Raw genomic sequence first — 25,017 nt, forward strand, 5'->3', positions numbered from 1 at the left:
AAGGTGCGAGAGTTTAACTTCGCCTCCGTCACCTTAAGTCCGACCAATTTTACTTGAAGATGGTGCAGTGATTTTCCTTAATTATGGGACCTTTTCAATGTTCAGCTTAAGGTGCAAAGGGACAAATCTTGTCCACCTTAAGGCATGAAAATTTGCGATATCCTTTTAAGGATAAATCTGTGAGAGGCCAGCTTAAGGTGCAAAGGGACAAATTTTGTCCCCCTTAAAGCATGAAAATTTTGAGATCCTTGTAAGGATAAACCTGTTAGAGGCCATCTTAAGGTGCAAAGGGACAAATTTTGTCCACCTTAAGGCATGGAAATTTTGATATCCTTTAAGGATAAAATCGTTAGAGGCCAACTTAAGGTGCAAAGGGACAAATTTTGTCCACCTTAAGGCATGAAAATTTTGATATCCTTTTAAAGATAAACCCGTTAGAGGCCAACTTAAGGTGTAAAGGGACAAATTTTGTCCACCTTAAGGCATGAAAATTTTGATATCCTTTTAAGCATAAACCTATTAGAGGCTAGCTTAAGGTGCAAATGGACAAATTTTGTCTAACTTAAGGCATGAAAAATTTTATATCCTTTTAAGGATAAACACGTAAGAGGCCAGCTTAAGGTGCAAAGGGACAAATCTCGTCCACCTTAAGGCATGAAAATTTTTTATATCCTTTTAAGGATAAACATGTAAGAGGTGAGCTTAAGGTGCAAAGGGACAACTTTTGTCCACCATAAGGCATGGAAACTTCAGTTATCCTTTTAGTTATAGGCTTGGAGAACTTTAGCATTCCAAATTCCATTGAAGGAACTTTTTTTTTTCGATTGGTTGCCCCCATTGAGTCACAAATATTTGGAGTAAGTCCAAAATTAAAATAGCTTCATACTTGGCGTCCATATGACAGACACTATTGGAATATATTTTTTTGACACTCATGCAACTAAACTCGGAATGAGATTCCAAGCGCCTACGTACCTCAATGAAGAGGATCAAGTCACAACGTAGTTCTGGGTGAGTTTTTTTTTTTGTGTGTGTGTCCTAAATTTTGCCTAGGCCGCCTCTTTTGAGGTTTTCAACCTAGCGGACTTTCATTTTTTTTTTTAGCCGTACACAATTTATACTCTTGCGGGCCAGGAGTGGACATGCAGTTTATACTTGTGCCTTAAGGAGTGTACATGCAGTTTATACTCGTGCCTTAAGGAGTATACATGCAGTTTATACTTGTGCCTTAAGGAGTGTACATGCAGTTTGTACTCGTGCCTTAAGGAGTGTCATCTTCCTTAAAGAATAGTACTTCTTTAAGAGCTTGGCGTTGATGGGTCCAGCCATCATACCATCTGTATCGACAAGCTTGTAAGCACCATTTAAATATGCCTCTTGTACGACATATGGTCCATCCCACTTTGAGGTGAATTTGCCCCCAGACTTATGAGAAGTGATAATAGGCCTTCTTACTGCAAGGACTTGATCTCCAACTTGGAAGCACCTCAAGCGAACTCTTTTGTTGAAAGAACGAGATAGCCGGGCTTGATAACATTCAAGATTTTGTTGAGCCTCCAGCCTCTTCTCATCAAGAACTTCTAACTCCGTAAGACACAACTTAGCATTTTCTTCATCAGTGAGCCCTTCTTGAATAGCCAGTCTCAAAGAAGGTATTTGACGCTCAAGTGGCAGGACTGCTTCAACTCCAAAAGCAAGTGAGTATGGAGTTGCTTGCGTCGGTGTACGGTAAGTTGTCCAATACTCCCATAAAGCTTCTTCCATTCGCTCATGCTAGTCTCGTTTGGATTTGGAGACGACTTTCTTCAACAAGTTGCATAAAGTCTTATAGAAGGCTTCAGCTAGACCGTTGGCGGCAGCATGGTACATAGAAGACTTGCGCTGCTTGAAGTCAAAGAGATCACAAATTTTATTCATCAGTTTGTTATCAAACGACTTGCCATTTTCAGTTATTATATATTGAGGGATTCCAAAGTGGTAGACGATATTCACTCAGATGAAGTTCACAACATTTTCTTTCTTTACTTCCTTGAGAGCAACAGCTTCGGCCCATTTTGAGAAGTAATCTATCGTAGCCAAGATGTATAACTGTCCACCAAAAGACTTTGGTAGTGGACCAACAACATCTATTCCCCAAGCATTGAATGGCCAAGACGCTATAGTTGGATGTAGTATCTCTGGAGGTTGATATATGAAATTTGCATGGAATTGGTAAGCTTTGCATCTTCTAATATAGTCCAAGCAATATTTCACCATTGTTGGACAATAATATCACATCCTTTTAATAAGAAAATGGAGCTTTGATCCAGAATGATGTGATCCACAAACTCCCGAGTGCACTTCTTGCAAAGTTTAAATTGCTTCTTTCTCTCCCAAACACCGTAAGAGTACTCCTTCAAATGATCTTCTATACAGTGTGTCTTTGTAGTAAAGAAAGCGAGGTGAGCGACAATGAATGTCAGTCTTTCACCACTAGATCATCCACATAACATTCAATATTTTTATGGAGCAGGCCATCAAATATGTTCTGCATAGCCCTTTGATAAGTGGCGCCAGCGTTCTTTAAACCCAAAGGCATCACCTTGTAGCAATAAATACCTTTAGGCATACGAAATGCAGTGAGTTCTTCATCCTTTGGCGCCATACGGATTTGATTGTAGCCAGATGAACCATCCATGAAGGACATTCCCGCATAAACTATGGTGGCATCAATCATTAACTCCGGTATGGGGATTGGAAAATCATCCCTAGGACATGCGTTGTTGAGATCTCGAAAGTCGATACAAACTTGAATTTGGCCATTCTTCTTCCGTACTGGAACAATACTTGAAATCCACATGGAATATTTGACTTCACAAATAAAGCCAGCTTCAATGAGTTTGTTAACTTCATTTTCAATTAATGGAACCAACTCTTGCCTAAAGCGTCTTTAGGCTTGCTTAACAGGACGAGCACCATTCTTGACCACCAACTGATGGACCGCTACTTTTGGATCTAAACTAGGCATTTCCTTATAGCTCCAGGCGAAGACATCCATATATTCTTTGATTATGTCCATATAAGCGATTTCCTCCTCTACTTCTAGAAACGCACTCAAGTTGGTCTTGGTTCTTCATCGATTTCAAGATTAACTTCCTTCAAGAGATCTATTGTGGCCTTTAATGCTTCTTTAAGTTGCGATGGAGCATCTCCAGCATCTTCCTCCTCTTGAGGATCATCGTCATTAACGGATATATGATAACACCAGAAGGCATCTTCTATCTCTTCATCAACCTTTATTTGAGACGAGACATCTTTCTCGTTCTGGGTCGTAACATGATATGAGGAGCCAACACTCTCTTCAACTTCTTCGCATTACTTAGTATAAACCACAGTATGCGTCTTTGCTTTTAACACCTCGTTGCATGAAACTACTAGTTTCGTCTGTCGCTTCATTCTAGAAGGAATCAAACTTTGGAAATCCTTCTGGATTTTAAATGAAGAGTGCAGCATTGTGCTTTGACGACTTCTTTGACGTTTGTTATTTTTATTCTTATTTATAGGACCCAACCTTTCAAACATAGAAGTTCTTGCGGTTGATTCTCCAAGTCGATCAACTATGGAGGGTCTTTTGTTAGCGACAGTGGATTCTTCTTCCACGGTGATGTGATTACTGACTGCCCTTCTTATGGAGATGCAAATTGGAGGTGGTTGCGTGTATCGTAGTCCTTTACGTGCTTGCCTGGTGTTACCCTCCGATGAAAGTTTTCCCAACCTTGATGGATCATTAGGATTGTATCCATCTTTTACAAATAACTTATATGTATTTGGATCAAAGCCCTTGTTTGTGTGCTTCGTAGGGAGTGCCATATCTGGTGGCAGATTTTGAGCCATAGATTCCCAAGTGGCCTTGAGGATGGATTTATTGCGTCAATCTTCCTGACAGGTAAAGCTAGCCCCTTTAGCACATTATCTTGGGCATCAGGTGAGTGATCTTCCTTTTTCTTTACCTTTGGCACGTAGCGAAGAAAAGGAGCTGCCTTCTTCTTCGTAGGAGAGACGCTTTTTTTATTTAAAGTGAAGAAAGGCTTTCTGTTGATGAATTTTTCAATAGTAACAGCGACCTTCTTAGATGTAAGATCGTCACACTTGGTCTTGGTGACATCTCTAATCCTTTTCTCATCTACAATATGATTCTTTAAGTAGAATTTTGCATCGGCAAAATGTGACTCAACTTCAGTGAATGGCTTATCATCGATGACTATCGTTCTTTCCACTCCATTTTTAAGATACTTCAAGCATTGATAGTAAGAGGACGAGATAATTTTGTTCCCGTGCACCCAAGGCCTACCAAGAAATACATTGTATGAAGTTTTGGCATCGATCACATGCATCAATGGGTTTGATTGAAAATCATCCATACTAATCACCAACTTGATACATCCTATGGCCTCTTGGCCCCCTTGGTTGAAGCCTTGGATCATTATATGACTTTCGTCCAGTTCACTAGTAGCGATGCCAAGCTCCTTCATCGTATGGATAGGCAGGATATTGACTCCAGGTCCTTCATCTATCAAGATTCTATTGATCTTCTTTCCTATAATTTGTCCAACCATGTATAAAGAACGGTTATGTGGGGTCTCACTAAGCAGAAGATCGTTATTTGTGAATATAATTTTTGTATCACATACTTGTGCCTCTTCGCCAAGAGTTTCAGCCAACCTTTTGAAAGATGAAGGAACTTTCATGGGAAGATTCTCACCCTTTGCCCCCTCTTTAGTGGTATTAAAATAAGATGTTTCAAGGTTGACTTGGGTAGTCTTATTGCGGAACCAACTCGGTAAGAATTCCTCTAAAGTTATCGGACGCCGAGGTTTCTGACGGTGAAGCTTCGTCACCCTTGTCCTTTTTGGAAGTGCAACCAACTTCTATTTCCTTAGTTTCTTCACCACTTTCCTTCTGGTTGGATGCTCGTACCTCTCCTTTTGCAGACTCATCTTCTTGTGTTTGCGTCTAGCCACTAGAGTCCAACCTTCATCATCGTCTTCATCAACCGAAGACCTATCAGGATCTAATATCTCCTCATTATGCTCCTTGACACAAATTTTAATCGGGTCGAGCGAGCCAAAAGTGATAGAAATTTGATGAGAACTGGTTGTCTCATCGTCAAATAAGATTTTCTTCTCTTTTGCCAGTTGCATAACTTTATCTTTAAAGACAAAGCATTTCTCCAGAGGGTGACTTATGAGCCTATGATATTTGCAATAATTAGGGTCATTGGTCCTTCCGGCTTTATTGGGATGCTTCATCTCTGGGAGTTTGATGAGCTTATGCTGAAGGAGTTTATCAAAAATCTCAGCAACATCAGAATCAAGGGATATTCCTTTTCTTGCATCTCCTTTAACGTTTTCTGATTTGGACATGCTTCAGAAGTCGTCTTTACACTTTGCTTCTTGCTCACCTTTGTGGTGACTTTCACAGGAGACACATCAACATTCATGGATTCTTTGTTATCATTTTTGGGGACAAACTTACCCCATCTCTTAGGTTCTTACTTATCCTTTCCCTTCGAGGGTCATGGATAGGCGTTTCTTCCTTTTCAGTAGAAGATATGCTCAACTCCATGTTGTGAGCACGAGTAGCTAACTCTTCAAAGGATTTTGGCTTAATGCCTTGCAAGATGTAGAGAAGCCCCTAGTGCATTCCTTTAATGCAAATCTCTATCGTAGAAGCTTTACTGAGCCTATCTTTACAGTTTAGGCTAGCATTTCTCCATCGATTAATGAAGTCAATGACTGGTTTGTCCTTTCTTTGCTGAGTATTTGTGAGCTCTACCATGCTCACTGTACGCCTTGTGCTATAAAAGCGATTCAGGAACTCATGTTCCAATTGCTCCCAACTATCGATGGAGTTAGGCTCGAGATTCGTATACCAATCAAAGGCGTTTCCCTTTAGGGAACGAACAAACTGTTTGACAAGATAGTCATCGTAAGTTCCAGCATTATTACATGTCTCGACAAAGTGTGCGACATGTTGTTTTGGGTTACCTTTGCCCTCAAATTGTTAAAATTTAAGGGGTTGATAGCCAACAGGCATTTTGAGGCTATCTATTCTTGTAGTGTAAGGCTTAGCATGCAAGGGAAGACTTGGTGACAACATCATACTTGTCTTTGAGGTTTCCTTTAATAAACTCCCTCAATTGCCCAATCGGGATCATTCCCTCAGCAAAAACTTGCACCTCTTTAGTCGATGGTGTTTGTTTCACAGGATTTTCTATCTTATGAACCTCTGGAGCTTTTCCAAGAGCATGGTCAGATTCTTCGTCTATCAATCCTTCCACCCTATCCACTATATTATCAATCTTAGCCTCTTGATTCTGAACATAGTTGGTCAGGCCTTCAATTGCCTTTGTCAGATTCGCAAGCTGCTCCTCCACAGACGAGGCATCAGTTACCATTGCTTGCATGATCACCGGAGATGTTGGAGAGTAACATGGATTATCATATAAGTTGATCTTTGAAGTACTAAGCTTATGTGGTGTAAGTGGAGATGACGCATTTGTTGAACGACCATTGCTTTTGGCTCCTGAGTATTTGGAACAGGAATGCTCAAGTAGAGCTAGAGTCTTTTTCAGCGATTCGCCCACACTGCTTCCTCCTTCTAAAGCACTTGCATTGGACTCCGTTTCTTTCGGGGTTGAAGATTTAAAAATTGGAGCTGGAGTAGACGACGCTGGATGTGTTTGTTGTCCTAGCAAGCCTGCGTTGCTTCTTGTGATAGATCCCAGGCTTCCAAAAGTAACACCAAGGATGCTTTCTACTTCAGCAGAGAACTTTGAATCTGCAGTCTTGGAAGCAGTTGATTGAGAATTGACCTTCTTGGAAGTCATTTCGTTGTTCTTAAACTTTGAAGTATGAAAAGTTGATATGAGAGGTAGAGATTGTCCCACTGAGCGTGCAGGAATTTGTTGGACAGTAAAATTTTGAGACCGAAAAATAAATTATTCGAGACAAGAAAAATATATTGCAACAATCGTTTTTATTGATTTCAATAAGTGAGTGTTACAACCTCTATGAATCCTCTGATTTGCCTTTTCGAATATAAATTCAAGGATTTAAAGCTTAGTCTTGAATTTGAATTTGATTTGATGGATTTGAGGGACTTGATCTTGACTTGTGCTTGAATTCAAGAGCTTTTGAGCTTGTTCTTGAATGTTGCGGTCTTGATCTTGAACTTTGATGAACTTGATTTGAATGTTTGAGCTTTTTAGAGAAATTGCGGCGTTTGATCCATGAGCTTTCTCTTGCTACTTGTTAGAGTTCTGGTGTTTTTTTTTCTGAATTATGAGACTCCTATTTATAGTTGTAGAAAAGGAAGAGTCATGATGAATATGAAGTTCCTTTTACCAATCAGATTTAAGTAATGTGGCGCCTTTTATGGGCTTTTATTTCATGGACCTACTGCATCAGTTTGATATGTGGCACGGTCCTATTGGCTGCTTCACTTGACTTGGCATGCCACGTCATTTGACACGTGACACTTATTTGGGCCTCTAGAATATGACAATATTCTTGGGCTTAGCAAAGTGGGCTCATTATTTATAGCCCAAATTAATGGGCTGGCCTAATAAAAATTGGACTTTAATTAAACTCATATATGTTTGGACTTAAATAATTAATTTAATTATATTAATTCACAATATTTATTTAGGACTAATATATTTTGAATTTAATATAATCCAAATTTTATACGAATTTAAATTTAATAAAATTACATCATCCACAATAATATAACTTTATTTACTTTGTTTTTTTGTGACATATGTTATATAAGGGGTTTGTGTATGTAAACGAAAGGTGAGGGCCCGGGAAAATGGTTAATGTGATATAAGAACTTGAGGGTAGGAGTCGGGTTTGAAAAGTTAAAAGTTCAACTTCGCAAATTTGTTGTTTTGTCATGTTGTCCATTTTGACCTTTTTAACATAATAATAACAAAAAGGTAATAATATTAGTCATTTATTATTAGAGCAATAAAGTACATGAAAATTAAATAGCTAGAGCAAATTAAAATGTCACTACCAAATTTTATAAAGTCACTTTCTTATTTATTCAAATACAAAAATTATGAAAATATTTTTATTTTAGAACTATAAACAAAATTTACCTCCTATAAATATATTAGTTCAACCATTTGGATTCTGTTCAATTATCTCCTAGGAGTAAATTATAGAAAATATGATTTTACAGAAGTAGTCTCTGAAACTAATTTGTGTTCATGAAAAATTCTTTTAAATTTTTACGACTTTCTTTATTTTTTAAGTAGCTCTTATGACTTCCTAATCCTAATAAATTTTTGTAATATTATTTGTACATACAATTATTCTTGGGAGTATTTTGTGAAGACAATAAAAATTGGTCTTGAAACTGAATTGTGAACCTGTGATTTTAAGTTATATAAAGAGTAAATACATAATTATCCTCTGATGTTGGCTGAGATTTTCAAAAAGATACCTAAACTTTGAATTCGACCTATTACCTCGCGATTCTTCTTTATTCAGTTGCAAATACACCATCTTGGACCTCTACGTGTGTACACTCATTTCAGGCGCGTGAAAGGTCTCAAATTTAACTTTTTTGACCAATTAAAAGTTGTCATGTGTAAATAATTAATGTATAATTTATATTTTTTTAAAAGAAAAAAATAATATTTATTTATTTTTTTAAATTATTTCATAAACTCATCTATCCACCATTGTCTTCTTCCCCAACTTCTTCTTCATCACCATAACTCGACAACAACATCAATTACAACAACACCATCATCAATTACAACAACAACAACATCAATTACAGCAGCACCAACATCAATTAAATCAACAAAAACAACATCATCATTACCATAATTTTAAAAAGGAAAATTGATGTACAATCTCCAATTTAAGGGAGCTTTAAGCTTCATTTTAATGGAGAAAACTGGATCAGGGATGGGGAAGGGAGATATTGGATGGAGTGGGGATGGGAGTAAGGGGTGGGGTGGGGTCATAAATAAAAAAAATGGAGCTTAAAACTCCATTTAAATGGAGATTGTACAGGAGCTTTAAGCTCCATTTTAATGAAGATGGACACGGGGTGGAGGGGTGAGGAGAGGTTGCTGGACGCGGGGGTGGGGGAAGAGGGGGTGGGATGGGATGATAAAATAAATAAATAAAAAAAATTCTTAAAAATAAAATAAAATATGAAATTAAATACATTTAACACATGGCAGCACCTGATTGGTGTGTGTGTTCACTCTCTTTGTTGTGACTGAGATTCAGCGAAAAATGGTGCATTTGCAACGGATTAAGTAACAATCGTGGGGCAATAGGTCGAATTCAAAGTTTAGGTGTCTTTTTGAAAATCTCGGCAAACATCAGGGGTAATTATGTATTTACTCTTATATATATTACATCATATCAAAATCAATAATTAAGAATAATTAAGAAATCAAAAAAAATTATCAATTCTAACCATGAAATTATACACTCAAAATAACCAAGGATGCATTTATTACAGTACGTTGAATAAATAGATTTTATTCGTTTTCAAACTCTTCTTCTGCTTTCATCTCCGAATTCTTCTTCTTCTTCTTTCGAACTCTTCTTCTTCTTCTTCTTGCTATCTCATAGATTAATTTCAGTGTCATTCGAAAGTTTGTTTCTAACTTTTGGCTTCTTATCAATCAAAAGAAAGTTAGAATTTTTTTTTTTATGTCGAATTTATTTTCTCTTAGGAGCAATAGCATAGCATAGAAATTTCAGCCTAAACTATATATCAAAAGAGTAGCATTTGCGAAATAAACTTTTAAAAAAATAAAAAAATAGCATATCAGCCATAACATAAATCAGTAAGGAACTTTAAAACAAATAATTAAAAGAATAAATATTTTTTAAAAAAATTGCATACCTTCTTATCTTAGACAATCCATGAAACAAAGAATAAAATGTGTGAATAATCGCGATATGATTATTGTACAACTTAAACTTTCAACCTGCATTGCTTATAATTGATGAGTTCATCATATGTATGCAATCAACATTATGTAAAAATCGTAACTTAAAATCATGAAGATTCATTATCAAAAATAAAGAAATCATTATGAAAGAAATCCTAAAGAGTAGCATGAGAATGAGCAGCAAAAGTGTTATCATGTTTAAGTGGTTGAAGAAAGATGGAAGAATAAGAGTCTGAAAAAAATAGTTCTTCAAGAAGATGTGTGTGATGATTAAGATAGTTTTATAGGGATAAAATTAGTTACATATTTAAATTTTAAAAATATGAACTAATTAAAATAGTGATTTGAAAAAGTACAGTGTTCATGTATATGTGAGTTAGTTGGAAGGATATTTTGCAAGCACACATATTCGAAGGACCAACTATCAGATGGACCAGGAATAAAGCAAGGGCAGAGGCTTTGTATGATAGTGCTTGTAATAGTTTAGGTAGGAAAGTAACTATTACTGTCACCGCTTGTACAGTGGCTCCGCCACAAAGTAACTCTCTGTAATCTATGGACGGTTATATTTTAATATAATATCAGTTGTCAACCAAACAAAAAAAAAAAAAAGTTAGTTGGAAGGGGTGGGTGAGGGGTGAGGGGTGAGGGAATGTGGTATTGGACGTGCATGAGTTAGTTTTGTTTAGTTTATTAGTCTTTTATAGAATAATATTTTATTGTAGTATCTCTTTGTTTTTTTTTTTAAATTAAAAAGATGTAAAGTCAAAATACCTTTTTAGAATAAATGCATATTTATTTTTCAAATCAAATTCAATCAATTTATATTATAATTTGAATACTTTTTTTATTATCTTATTTTTAAAATTAAAAATACTTTTATGTAAAAAAAAGTAAAGTAACTTCTAGTTTTCAAAATATTTTTAAAAATATAAATAAATAAACAAAAAAAATAATGACTAATTCATCTAAAAAATGGAAGTTAATATTTTTAGCCAGATGTAACAAAATCTATTAACATGACAATTTTAATTCCAAAATTTTAATGAATTTTTGTGTAATTATTATTCTTTCTAAAAATAGCCAAAGAAAAATTTAGCTATTATATTTTTATATTAAATGTGATTTTATTTTTTAAAATTATTTTAAAAATAAAATTTTAAATCAATGATTGTACTTAATAATTAAGATATAAATTAAATTCAAATATGTCAATTCAATTAAAATTTATTTTAAGTTTAATAAATGATATAAGATCTGATTTTAATTTGTTTCTGTTTAAAGAAAATTTTCTGAACCTTGGCAGGGTGTGCTCATCTGACCAATAATATATGTAAAGGAAAAATGATGTTTGGTCACAAGAAAAAGGAATTATTCTCCACTAATTAGAGAAGGGAAATGATAAATAGCCGCCCTTTTTCTTCACGAAGATTTAACATGGTGCTCAGAATTTTCATTACAAAATATATAAATATTTAAGGGGAAAGGGTCACCCGTAAACTTTACGAAAATATTTAGATATATTCTCAGTTAAAATTTTAGCTCATCGATGTCGTTGCCGTCAAAGTCTTAGGTCATATATACCCTTGTTGTCAAGTTTTGGATCATATATATTCTTGTTGTCAAATTTTGAATCATATATACCCCTGTTGCCGTTAATTGTTTTGTTAGAATTTTTCAACCCTTCTTTCCCTTCTTTTTTTTTTTAAGAAATCATATTTTTCACATCATTTTTTAATTGTCACATCACATATAATTAAACTCACTCCTTCTTCTACACATTAACCATCCGTTAAATGCTGTCATCTACTTCACAATCTCTTTGGATTTTCTCAATTTGCCAAAATTTCTTTGTTGTGTTTTTTGATTCTTGCATAACCCCAAGAATCATCAAGTAAAAAATGAAAAAATTCAAGAACGCCCCATAAAAATTCAATGCACAATTGCAATAAAAATCAAGAATTAAAGTACTTACCAACTGCAAATTATTTTAGTATCATCAACTGGCTTCATCTTTCGCACCACCATCAATTTCAACATCATGAATAAGACGAAGGAAAATCCAAGTGAGAAACTGGGATGTAGAAGTGTAAAAGAGTCGGTCCATGTAGAGACACCAAAAGCAAGTTGTCAATTAAGAAAATACATTATGTATGTATGTATGTATGTATGTATGTATGTATGTATGTATGTATGAGAGGAGCGGTTACGCAAGAATCTGAAAATACAATAAAGAGGTTTCAACAAATTAGAGAAAATCCAAAGAGATTGTGAGGTAGATGAGAGTATTTGACAGACATTTAATGTGTAGAAGAAGGGTGAATTTAATTATATGTGATGTAGCAATAAAAAAATGATGTGGCAAATATAATTTCTCAAGGAGAAAAACAAGGAAAAGGGGATTGGGAGCAAAGCAATTAACAAGGACAGGGGTATATATGATTTAAAATTTGACAATAGAGTTATATATGACCCAAAACTTGACAACATGAGTATATATGGATCAAAACTTGGACGGTAAGGACATTAGTGAGCTAAACTTTTAACGGAGGGTATATCTGAATATTTTCGCAAAGTTTAGGGGCATATTTGACCCTTTTTCCAATATTTAATAACTAAGACGAGCTATGAGTTATATGAAAAAATCAAATTTATGACTTTCAAATTACATTCACCTTTGTTTCAACAACATATCCAGCAAAATACTGGAATTCAATGAGTGACGTCTAGGGAGGGGAGAGTACATGCAGACCTTACTATCTTATGAGAGTAGAAAAACTGTGTTCAAAAGACCTTAGATCTCCGCCTTTGTTATAGGCCTATAAACCAACAAATAGATTTGACATAATTAAAACATATATTTGATTAATATACTTAATTCACAATTTTAAGAGAAACAAAAGACTATATTTGATTCTTTTAATCTTAAGTAGTAGTCAATTTTATTTTAAAGAATAATAGGAAAGACATTTCTGAAAAAATCTTGGCAAAGAAAGAGGTTTTAACTTCGCAGCACATAATGGTCATGTGATGAAGACTTGGAGCAAATTTTCCACCACATAACCATCAAAAGATCTAAAACCAGCAGTATTTCCCTCAACAAGATCTCGCTCCTTTTTTCTTTAGGGCAGAATTATTATTGGCCAAACCGGTAGATGAACGAGGATGGATAAAGTGTTTTTCAATAAAGACAAATGGAGGAATATTTATCACTCTATCTGTCATGATTCGAACTAGGGCCTGATCGTGACGGATATTCCGAACCATAAAAGCACGGGCGTCTTACTTTATCTGGTAATCATGCACAACATTCACATAATAAAAGTAGATACGAAAATATAATCTGATACGGAAACATGGTCACACTCTGGATTTAGTTTAACAATAAGGAATGAAATCCGAACTCAACTAAACAACATCTGGAAAAGTCTGCGAAATCTCTACTATATGAAAATCTGACAACTATCTGAAAATTGGGACAAGGCCCCCAGTAGACCAAAACAACGGAATAACATAATCTGAAATAACAGGCCTTCTAGAACAAAGAAGGCTCGCCACTACACAGATCACTTCTCTCTGGGATATTCTACTGATTAACCGAACCCTTAGACCGAGCATCCGAACTTGGGAGGTAGGGGGTCAATACAGATGTACTGGTAGGGCTGGACATATTTTGGTTTAAACCGAAAAAACTGAAAAACCGAACCGAAATTTAATTTTGGTTTGATTTTTTGATTTTTCGGATTGATTTCGGTTTCAAATTTTAGAAATTTGGTTAAACGGTTTGGTTTTTGGATTTACAAAAAAAAAATTCAGATAAATCGAAAAACCAAAATTATATAAATAATATATATATATATATATATATATATATATATATATATATATATATATATATATATAATTTAATAAATATGTAAATATACTAAAAATATAATATCATCTGATATAACATATAAATATATAAATTATAATCATTTAGTAACCCTAAATCCTAATATACTGTTTTACTTTAGACCATAACATTAACGTGAAGGCTGCAGCAACACTCAACCATCCTTAGTTCGTCAATTCATTTGAAATTTCAACGTCGCCAACGACAGTCGTTTGCTCAGTTCGTCAATGCCATCGGTAGTCGCTACCGAGTGCGGCCACTGCCGTCACGCCAACGGCGATGACTCAGTGAGGTCGATATTTTTGGTTATTTCATGCATGTTGAATTAATTATATTTGAGAATGAAAAATAAGTTTGAAAAAAAGATTATTTTTCTAGAAAAATCACCAATTTTAAATGCTCACTACTTTAATCTTTAAAATCGAAATAAAAATTCGAAATAACTTAACCAAATTTGTAAAAACCAAACCAAACCGAAATAATTTTGGTTTGGTTATGGTTTTCATTTTCATCAATCCGAAAATCGAAAAATCGAACCGATATTCAACAATCAAACCGAACAAATCGAATGCTCACCCCTATGTACTGGTACGCAGAGCAAATCCAAAATAATAATTTATATTCAACATATATGAGAGCAATTTAAAAACAGTTCATAAACATATCATATAGTAAGAAATCTCATAGGCATTTCTGAAAGACTATGAAAGAAAATCATCTAAACTATGAGACATTCTTTGTTTTACTTTTGTGCTAGGTGGTATACCCTACAACTCTGAAATTCCACGGGCCATATGGAATTCGCCATTGACTCGGTGGGGAAGCCTCCAACCCAAGTGTGCCGCAAGGGTGGGAGTCTCTGACTCTACTACGCCACACGGTCGTCGCCAGCGTAAAAATAATATATCCGGATCGACAAATCACGATTTTAGGCTAAGAGTTACTTGAACTCTAGCCCTCTTCAGGCAACCATCTAACTCTCTTTATGCCCATTTTTAACTCTTTAAGACATGCATTCTCTGAAAACATACTCTGAAAACTCTTACTCTGTTATGGTGTACATTTATATAGTATCGTCATACCATTGACTTGCAAGTCACATCTCTGAGCCATTATTAGCATATAATAATCTCTGTTTCAAAACGTAAATCTGGGACCACCATATCAATAAATTATTTCAAGAAACTCTTTCTTAAAGCTCATGTAAACACATGCAAGAAACTCTCTTTTTCACCATTTCAAATACACAAAGTGGTCATGTCAAAGATATCAATCATATGCAATTCTTTCTTTTTAAGACAAGGACGAAATCATAACAAGAAACTCCCTCTCATCATCATAAAAATCATGTTAAATACTTAAATATTGAAAAGATCCCCTTCAAAACATTAAACAAGCATCTCAAATCATTCCCAACAAGTTCATCAACTCTAAATCATCAAGAGGAATTTCAATGATAATGCTCTAAATCAAATCTTTAACATCATACATATTCATATAAGTTTAAATCAATTTAAGGGGGAAAGGCCTAAAGACCAAAACAATAATATCATCAACACACCCAAGATGCGAAATTTAAATTATAAGTTCCAAAACCCCTTTAAAATTCATACTTGATAATCTTTAAATCATGTTCTAGTGTTGATAAGCCCATGTAGTTTTTAGGATAAACCCCACGTACCTCTATTTAGGAAATTAAAGGATGATTCTTGATGCCCACGGCTTGGGGATTTCAAATCTTCAATCAATTTCTAAAACCCACGATTGAATCTTGAGTTATTTGGGTTTTCTTGTTTGAAACCCTGAGGAGTGTTCTTGGTGGTTTCTGATGAAAATATTAATAATGAGGTCATTTGGGATTAAAATCTTGTGTTTCAGCTGATAAGGAGGGGTGAAAAATACCCAATATACCCTTAATGAGACGGAATAAAAATATAACTGGGAGTCCGATTTTATGGACCACCGCGATGCGCCATGATCGCGGTGGCTCACTAGAAATTAACGAATGGGATTTTTAAGGTCACCACGACGCGGAGCCATTGCATTGTCCCACTGGTTGGGACCTGAAACTTCAGCGCGATGCGCCACAGTCGCGCTATGCTACTGGAATTGGACAATTGCTAAATAGGCCCACTCCGCGACGCGCCAAGCACCAAAATGACGGTGTATTACGATTAAGACTTAAATTAGCCATAACTTCTTGTCCGGGTATCGAATTTGGCGGAATCTTATATCGATGGAAAGCTCATTCAATTTCCCACATGATAAAAAGTCGAAATTACGGAAATTATATGTGGTTTAAACTTAACTCATTTTGGAAGACAAAAATGAGACTAAGTCTCTTTAACACTATTCTAATCATTTAACTCTAAAAGCATATTACCACGAGCTAACGTATGGACGATTTTGCGAGGTGTTACACTATCATAATGTTTCCTAATAAACGCTAATAAAAGTATTTATCATTATATCACAATCTATATTGGTGAGTTTGAAAGACCTACTTCACATTATGACGAGGTGTATTAGAGCCAAATGTTGAGAAAATCAATGGAAAGATTTTGCCAACAGCCTCATTTACCATCACGTTGAACCAATGGAAGTTTGTTAAACATGCTGTTAAAATTAGTAATTTTGTCTGCTCTTTGCAAATTCAATAATAGTTCTCTACTGATTAAACACTTCTTTTAAATTGGCATGAATACAAGTATACAACTACTTTACTTCGTATATCAGTCATATGCATGTACCAATAAATGAGCTTTAGAGGAGTAATTACATATTTTGAACTTTTATAAGTCACAAAATGTTCAGCTTTTCATCTCTAAAACAGTGTCAAATAAACAAATCACTATTCGAAACTTATTTCATATTTTGTAGGGAGAAGAAAATTACGAAACAATTAAAAAATCGTTTTCTTTAAGTCCCGTCAGAGTATATAACTTATTTTTAGTCTAATGTTATTTTCTGGCTGTGACCTGGACTACGTTGTGCAGTGTAAGCCATGTAATTTATTTCCAATGTTCTTTATTGTTTTTGCAAGTTAATTGCAAAATATCCTAAGCCCAATTTTTAGGGAATGGTCACTAAATTTTCTTTTTATGTCATATACCGTTCGTTCCATTACTGCCCCACGAACAAAACCACAAAATCGAAGTCAATTATTTGTGATTATTTTTATTGATAGATTTTACTACAAAACATGTCTCTCTCTCTATCTATCTATCTCTCTATATATATATATATTGAAATTATTTAAATTAATAGCTTCTTAATATTATTAAGAGGTTATTTAATACTATTTTTTTTTTGTGAAGATGACTTATCATTGAAATTTTAGTTACCATTACCGGCCACCATGCAATCACCACTACTACAATCACTTTACCTCCAAAACCTTATAGCCCGACCGCCATCATAATTATCACCACTATTATTGACAATTGCCTTGACCACCTCTCTAACCGACCATTACCACCAACTACCACAATCATCGTCATCAACCACTAACACCAATTATACCCTATCACATTCGTTATTATAACTATTATTATTGTTAACTATTACCATCAATATTGCTAATTATCACTGCCACTATAACAATAATCATCACTACCATCCCTCCACCTTCATTGCGTCCCAATGACCACTACACCAACACCCTTACCTTATATATTAATAATTTATGAATATAATATTTAAATTTCAGATTCATTAATTTTCAATAGAGAAACTAAATAGTTTTAACCATTTAATTTAGATCTAAATAAATGTCTAAATATTTAAATTAGGTATTTTAATCAAAAAAACATGTAAGTAGTTAAAACTCTATATTTCTCTACTTGAGACCATTTGACATTTGAAATTCATTGTTTGATAAATTTGAATTTGACACCTCCATATATAGCCCATTACAGAAGAAAACATATGCTATTTGGCACCAGTCCTACATTTTGTCTCTGTGGACCGAGGAGAAAAGGGGCTCGGCGGGAAGAGGAGTGTACCATGAGAGAAGCAAGGAGGTCAACCTACAAAAAAATCATTTTTAAAGTCTTAATCTCGTTCATCATGCTCTTTAATTATACTGTATTTAACAAATATATAATGGTGTAAACAAATGATTTTATTTAGTGACCCACCTTTTGATTATTAAAAATTATCTAGGAGTAACTTTTATAACATTTAAGCAAAGTTGGGTTGCTTCTTCGTTATAAAGAATGATTAGTGACTTTAACACATTGTAAGATTACAGAAGATGTATAACCACTACTCCACTGGAAGCATAGTCAAGCACAGGATGTATCGGTCGGTTCGGTTCGCTTCGATTTTACGTATTATTGGTTTGATTTATCGATTTTTAATTTTTAAATATGTAAAATCAATGACGAACCAATAAGATATTTTCTTATCGATTTTTGATCCTTAACGGTTCTATTTTCGGTTTAACCAATAAGAAAATACTCATAAAATATAAATAGTAACAACTAACATAAAAAAATGAAATCTTAATTACCGCCAAAACCTACGCAGTGCATTTTAGTTTACAAAAATCTTCAAACTTGAACTGAATGTTAATTAGGAAAAAAATTGAATCTTAATTGTTGAAAGCTATAAATGCTTCAAGTTTTTTATTACGATAATAGCCGAACTTTATATTGTATCTTTGTTGCCCTGAATAGATTAATACTTTGTGAATCACTGAATTATGAATTAGTAGTGCATATAATCTATATAGAGAGAGATAAGGAGAGAGATTTAAATATATAACATAAATAGGGATAAACCAATAATTTAGTGAATCCTTATTGGGTTATCGGTTTAACCAATAATCCAATAAACTAAAACCAATACCGAACCGTTTACTCAATAAACTTTTTTATAAAATCAATAAAAAATTGTTAACCCAATAACCCAATACTAATAACTTAATAATATTTTTATCGGTTCGATTTATCGATCGGCTCAACTACCAAAAGGAACAAAAAAATAAATAGAGTACTACAACAACCATAGATGAGTGAACAAGCGTCAAACATCAGCCTCAGTTTAGTAACCCAAACAAGCTACAATGACAAGCCACCTGGCCATAAAATCTTCACCATTGCTGCTTCATGGACCATTGATTGGTTCTCAATCTTCTTTGCCCCACCACCACCACCACCCTCACTATCACCCACAATTTCCACTTCCTTTTTTCCCTCCTCAAAAGCCTAACTAACACACATTGGCCTAACTAAAATTCTCATAAATCACCTTCACTTCTTTTTTTCATTAGATTATACATTAGTTGTTTGGTCTCAATCTTCCTTTCACTTCCTTTGGCCTAATTAACAGTTTATATAAATCAACTTCACTTCTTTTTTTCACTAAAACATACAGTGAAAGAGAAACACAAGAGTCTTTTCTTGAACTGGAGTTCTAGTGAAAGATGTATTCAACTGTGTTTTACACTTCAGTTCATCCCTCCACTTCAGTTTTTTCAAGAAAACAGCTACCTTTATTGATATCCAAGGACTTTCCTGCAGAGTTGTATCATTCTTTACCTTGTAAGAGTTTGGAAAATGGGCATATCAAGAAGGTTAAAGGAGTAAAAGCCACACTAGCTGAAGCTCCAGCTACTCCTACAGAGAAGAGTAACTCTGAGGTTCCACAGAAGAAGTTGAAAGTACTTGTGGCAGGTGGTGGGATTGGAGGATTAGTTTTTGCTTTGGCAGCAAAGAAAAAGGGGTTTGATGTATTGGTGTTTGAGAGAGATTTAAGTGCTATAAGAGGTGAGGGGCAATATAGAGGTCCAATTCAGATACAGAGCAATGCATTGGCTGCTTTGGAAGCAATTGATATGGATGTTGCTGAAGAGATCATGAATGCTGGCTGTATCACTGGTCAAAGGATTAATGGCTTGGTCGATGGTATTTCTGGCAACTGGTAAATTCACATCACTCTGATTTGATTGTGCTGATTAAGAGCTTGTGTGCCTTTTTTGCTACTGTATTTACTTTCCAAACTTGTTCGGTTATGCTTTACTTAAGCCGAGGGTCTTCAGGAATAGTCTCTCTACCTTCACGAGATATGATTAAGGTCTGCGCACGCAATACCCTTCTCAGAAGGGTAATCACACTGGCTATGTTGTTGTTGTAATTAAATGCTTGTCTGTCTTTTTTTAGTTGAGCTTTAACTGAGGATACCCCAGGAAAATAATGAATTCTTTGAAATATTTAGCCCTTTAAAAAAGTATAGGGAAAATAATTCATTTAGTCACAAGTTTATTGAATCATGGTTGCCAAGCTTATTCGGGAAAAGGATCCTATCTTTACCTTCAAATGGCTTCAATCAGATTGATAAGTTAGTCTTATTGTTGTATGAGCAGCTTATTGTGAGAACAGTCCCTTTATTTCTTGAACTGCGAACAGTGACAATAGTTGGGTATCAGGTATTGCAAGTTTGATACGTTCACTCCAGCTGTGGAACGTGGACTTCCTGTGACAAGAGTCATCAGCCGCATGACTTTGCAACAGATTCTTGCACGTGCTGTAGGGGAGGATGTAATTATGAATGAAAGTAATGTAGTAAATTTTGAGGATGATGGGGAGAAGGTAATGCTAGGTTTGATCTCTTTGTTTTCTGCTATTCTCAAAATATCAAGAAAGATTATAACTTTTCTTAATTTCATTTGCATCATTGTTAATTGTTGTTTCTTATTCATCAATTTTCGTTAAAGCTTCTCATGTGCTGTGTGAAATCAGGTTACTGTGGTTCTTGAGAATGGACAACGGTTTACAGGTGATCTTCTGGTTGGTGCTGATGGCATAAGGTCTAAGGTATTCAAAATCAGTCTCATTATATTTCTTTCTATTATTACTACTTCGGTTAACAAGGATAGAGTAACTTGTTTATATTTTACTTTGAGATTGTGGTTCCACGTTAAAAAATTGTCTGTTGACTGATAGGCCTGAGTCCGTATTATGCAGTGAACCTTTTATTGATTATTCTAGTTGATTCAGAAGATCACAAACATTTCCGTTGTGTTGTAGGTACGGACTAATTTGTTCGGACACAGTGAAGCTACTTACTCTGGTTACACTTGTTATACTGGAATTGCAGATTTCGTTCCTGCTGATATTGACACAGTTGGGTATGATATTCTTTCTTACCGGATTGTGTTTCCACTCATGCCCTTATCCCTGCTGGTGCCGTTACACTCACACGAGGTTTTCATAGTAGAGATTAAATTGAGATTTCTTTTCTGAAGGTACCGAGTCTTTTTGGGCCACAAACAGTACTTTGTTTCTTCAGATGTGGGTGGAGGCAAGATGCAGTGGTATGCATTTCACAATGAACCAGCTGGTGGTGTGGATGCTCCAAACGGTAAAATTTTTAGGCCGCTTAAAACTATTTACTATAGTTCAGGATATAGACATACTTACTAGAAGACGTTTTTGAATGCTTAACTTGTAACGTTTATTTAACCCAAGGGGTTTCTTAAGAATTTTTCCTCATTGAGGCCTGGTTATAGTGTTGCAATAAGGTAAAGAACAACTCAAGATTAGAATAAGATAGACTCAAATGTATTATGAGTCGGAAAGTTTTGAATTGAAGTTGCTGACTCTATGAATTAGGAGTTGTTTAATATTTTGTCTGTTCATGCTGCAGGTAAAAAGGAAAGATTGCTTAAAATATTTGGGGGATGGTGTGACAACGTTATAGACCTATTAGTTGCCACAGATGAAGATGCAATTCTTCGTCGTGACATCTATGATAGACCGCCAACATTTAATTGGGGAAGAGGTCGTGTTACATTGCTTGGGGACTCAGTCCATGCTATGCAGCCTAATTTGGGTCAAGGAGGATGCATGGCCATAGAGGTACACCACTGTGTTTATCATCTTTGTCAAATACACAGTATTGTAAGGTTGTGTATGACACTGAACTTTTCCATGTACAACTACAGGATAGCTATCAACTAGCACTGGAACTTGAGAAAGCATGGAGCCGAAGTGCTGAGTCCGGAAGCCCTATGGATGTCATCTCATCTTTAAGGAGGTAATCCATTATTTATTGGCTCAAGTGCTGTAGTCTGGTTGGTTGAGTACAGGCTGCCAGTTCATGATAATTGAAAAAACATTTGCAATTGGTTGAGGTCTTTAACTTCACCCCACCACCAGCCCAGTAGGACTGCTTTAAATGCCTCAACTGAAAATGGATTGATTTGAACAGCTGCCGTGTCTGCCAGTTCGCTGATCCTTTAATGAATTTCCTTTTTCTGCAGCTATGAAAGTGCTAGAAAACTTCGAGTTGGAGTTATCCATGGACTGGCTAGAATGGCTGCAATCATGGCATCAACTTACAAGGCCTATCTTGGTGTCGGACTTGGTCCATTATCAGTATGGAAAACTATCTATCACTTGAAATTGGAATGGCATAGCCAATTTGCGTGATTGCGCAGAGCTCTTCTTATAATAGATGTTTTTTTCTATTATTTGTGCAGTTTTTGACCAAGTATAGGATACCACATCCTGGAAGAGTTGGTGGAAGAGTATTTGTGGACTTGGGAATGCCTCTAATGTTAAGTTGGGTTCTAGGAGGCAACGGGTAGGAATATGCGAGCTGTATTCCAGCATTTTCTTGCTTCAGTATTTTGAACATGATTTTGGTTTCTATGTGAATCCGTGATGAGTTTGCTGGAGATCTTGGAAGTTGATATCCTGTGGTTTGACTCGTCTTTTTTCTTTTCTTGCAGCGACAAGCTTGAGGGTAGAATACAACATTGCAGGCTATCTGAGAAAGTATGTAGCGTAAGGAACTATGCACTCAACACACGAACACAGAAAAGATTTCTGGCTTCCATTGCTACTTAATTAAGGTCCAACTATGGATTTTACGGGTGTGTTAATATACTGTACTGTGGTGATGAAGGCAAATGATCAATTGAGAAGATGGTTTGAAGATGATGATGCTTTAGAGCGTGCTACTGATGCAGAGTGAGTTAATGGAACGTAATATTTAAAAATTTCATTTTTACATGTCTCATTTTCCTAGTTTGCTTTCTAATTTGGTGCTTACGTTTTATCTTTCAGGTGGTTACTGTTACCTGCAGCGAATGGCAATTCTGCTTTAGAAACTATTGTTTTAAGCAGAGATGAGGATGTCCCTTGCACTATCGGGTATGCTTTTAGGTTACGGCTTATTGGAAAGATTGTTCATAGCTTTGCTGTTAGATCCTGGCAGTTTGCACAAAGTAATCTTTGTTAACGTTTGGTTCATATGAGTAAGAGGTACAACATTTAAATGACTTAATTCCCCTTTGAGAAGATGGTTGAAGTCATTTTATTGGCTAAATGAACATTTAAAGCAAGAGTATAAAGGCTACACAGCATGACATCTTTCTTAGATTATCTGAATTCATACTTAAAGCTCTTAATGTATGCATAACTATACAAAAAAATTCATGCATCGTGATGCATCCATTGCAAATATATCCCCATCAATCTCCTAGCTCTAATCAACAAATCCGATCCATGCGCATCCTATCAAAAGTGCGTAGACATTAATGGAATGCCACTTTGCCCAACTTGGCTGTAAGGGAAGAAACTTGAATGAGGTATTGTTTCATTAGAAGAGCTACTAACGTCTTTAGGTTTCAGGTCTGTCTCGCATACAAACATTCCCGGAAAATCAGTAGTTTTACCTTTGCCACAGGTGATTGCTATAGCTCAGTATCCTGGACATTCTTGTGGTTAATGCATGGCTTAGATTGTCTATTTTCTTTGTTAATCACAGGTGTCTGAAATGCATGCCCAAATATCCTGCAAAAACAACGCATTTTTTGTAACTGATTTTCAGAGTGAACATGGTACTTGGGTTATAGAGTAAGCTCCATGAGTTCTTTATACAACTGTACTATAAGTGCATCACATTTATTAGTCTATGAAGACAAAAGAATTACATTGTTCTGCATTATGTAGTAATGAAGGCAGAAGATATCGGGTGTCTCCAAACTTCCCTATGCGTTTTCATTCATCAGATGTAATCGTATTTGGTTCTGATAAGGTGTGATTCGTGAAATTCTTGCTTGATATGCTTTAAAAGATACGTTGGCATTGGCAGTAGCTTATTACTCATTCAAATCCATTTGTTTATGTTATGCAGGCAGCATTTCGTGTAAAGACAATGAAATTTCCTTCAAAAACTGCTGAAGCGAAGGAAGAGCGCAAAGTCGTGGGGACAGCATAAACGGGAAATTTGTACAGCATTTTATAGAAACATCAGACATTGTAGAAGATTGATAAACAAAACAGATTCAACAAATACAGAGATTATTTGGCTTTCTTCTAAAGAACGTGGAAAAAGTGATGGTCATTGTTTCTTATTCTACCATTTCCTAAATGTATAGAGAAAGTGATGGTCATTGTTTCTTATTCTACCATTTCCTAAATATATACTAATTCTCTATGTATATACAATTATAGGCCAGTTTCCTTCATGAATTTCTTTTATAGATTTTCGTATTTGTAAGTCTTCATTCAAAATTAACTACTATTTTTTACTTTTATTTCTAACTTGCATTATTTTTTACTTTTATTTCTAACTTGCATTTTATGTTCATTGTTGATTTTATACATAATAAAATGAAACAAATAGAAAAAAATAATAAATTTTCAATGTATTATTTACTAATAAATATTATATTTTTATTTTGCTATCGTATTCGAAAAACATCTCTTGTTTTGTAATATTATATTTATTTGTGTATGAGCTCTAATTATTAGTTAAGATTACTATGATATAATTGGTCCGACTTACATGAATAGAGTATATATAAGAAATTTAAAACCTAAGATTTTAAACATTTGTGGTAAAATTCTCATGTTAGATCGGTTTGGGAAAACTAACTTATAACTATGCATTGGTATGAAATATTTTATGGACAGTAATTATTATTCTCATAAATAACATGAAGTCCTTTTCACTAGTCTTCCGACTCATACTAATAAGGGGCACGCGTATAGTGAGCATGGGCTCAATGTATTTGCTAACTTGAACAAATGGTCAATTTTTTCCTTCTCCCATTGGTAAAAACTACAGTTTCCTAATGTATTTATATACAATTACAGGCTACAGCCCATATGAAATCAACCTTTATTAAAAATTACAG

The 25,017-nt window shown here is 35.0% G+C and overlaps 1 protein-coding gene across 1 annotated transcript; it reads left to right on the plus strand.

Moving 5' to 3' along the window:
* Positions 1-18,886: 18,886 nt before the first annotated feature.
* Positions 18,887-24,414, plus strand: LOC107860302 (zeaxanthin epoxidase, chloroplastic). Its single transcript, XM_047407391.1, has 16 exons — positions 18,887-19,790; positions 20,296-20,458; positions 20,609-20,683; positions 20,897-20,997; positions 21,115-21,230; positions 21,516-21,727; positions 21,814-21,905; positions 22,132-22,246; positions 22,351-22,454; positions 22,603-22,648; positions 22,779-22,843; positions 22,940-23,026; positions 23,507-23,561; positions 23,643-23,731; positions 23,828-23,912; positions 24,012-24,414. The coding sequence occupies exons 1-16, from the start codon at positions 19,294-19,296 to the stop codon at positions 24,093-24,095; spliced, it is 1,986 nt and encodes a 661-aa protein (XP_047263347.1). The 5' UTR covers positions 18,887-19,293; the 3' UTR covers positions 24,096-24,414.
* Positions 24,415-25,017: the final 603 nt, after the last annotated feature.

The sequence above is a fragment of the Capsicum annuum genome, chromosome 2 (genome assembly GCF_002878395.1).
Source record: "Capsicum annuum cultivar UCD-10X-F1 chromosome 2, UCD10Xv1.1, whole genome shotgun sequence".
Taxonomy (NCBI): Eukaryota; Viridiplantae; Streptophyta; class Magnoliopsida; order Solanales; family Solanaceae; genus Capsicum; species Capsicum annuum.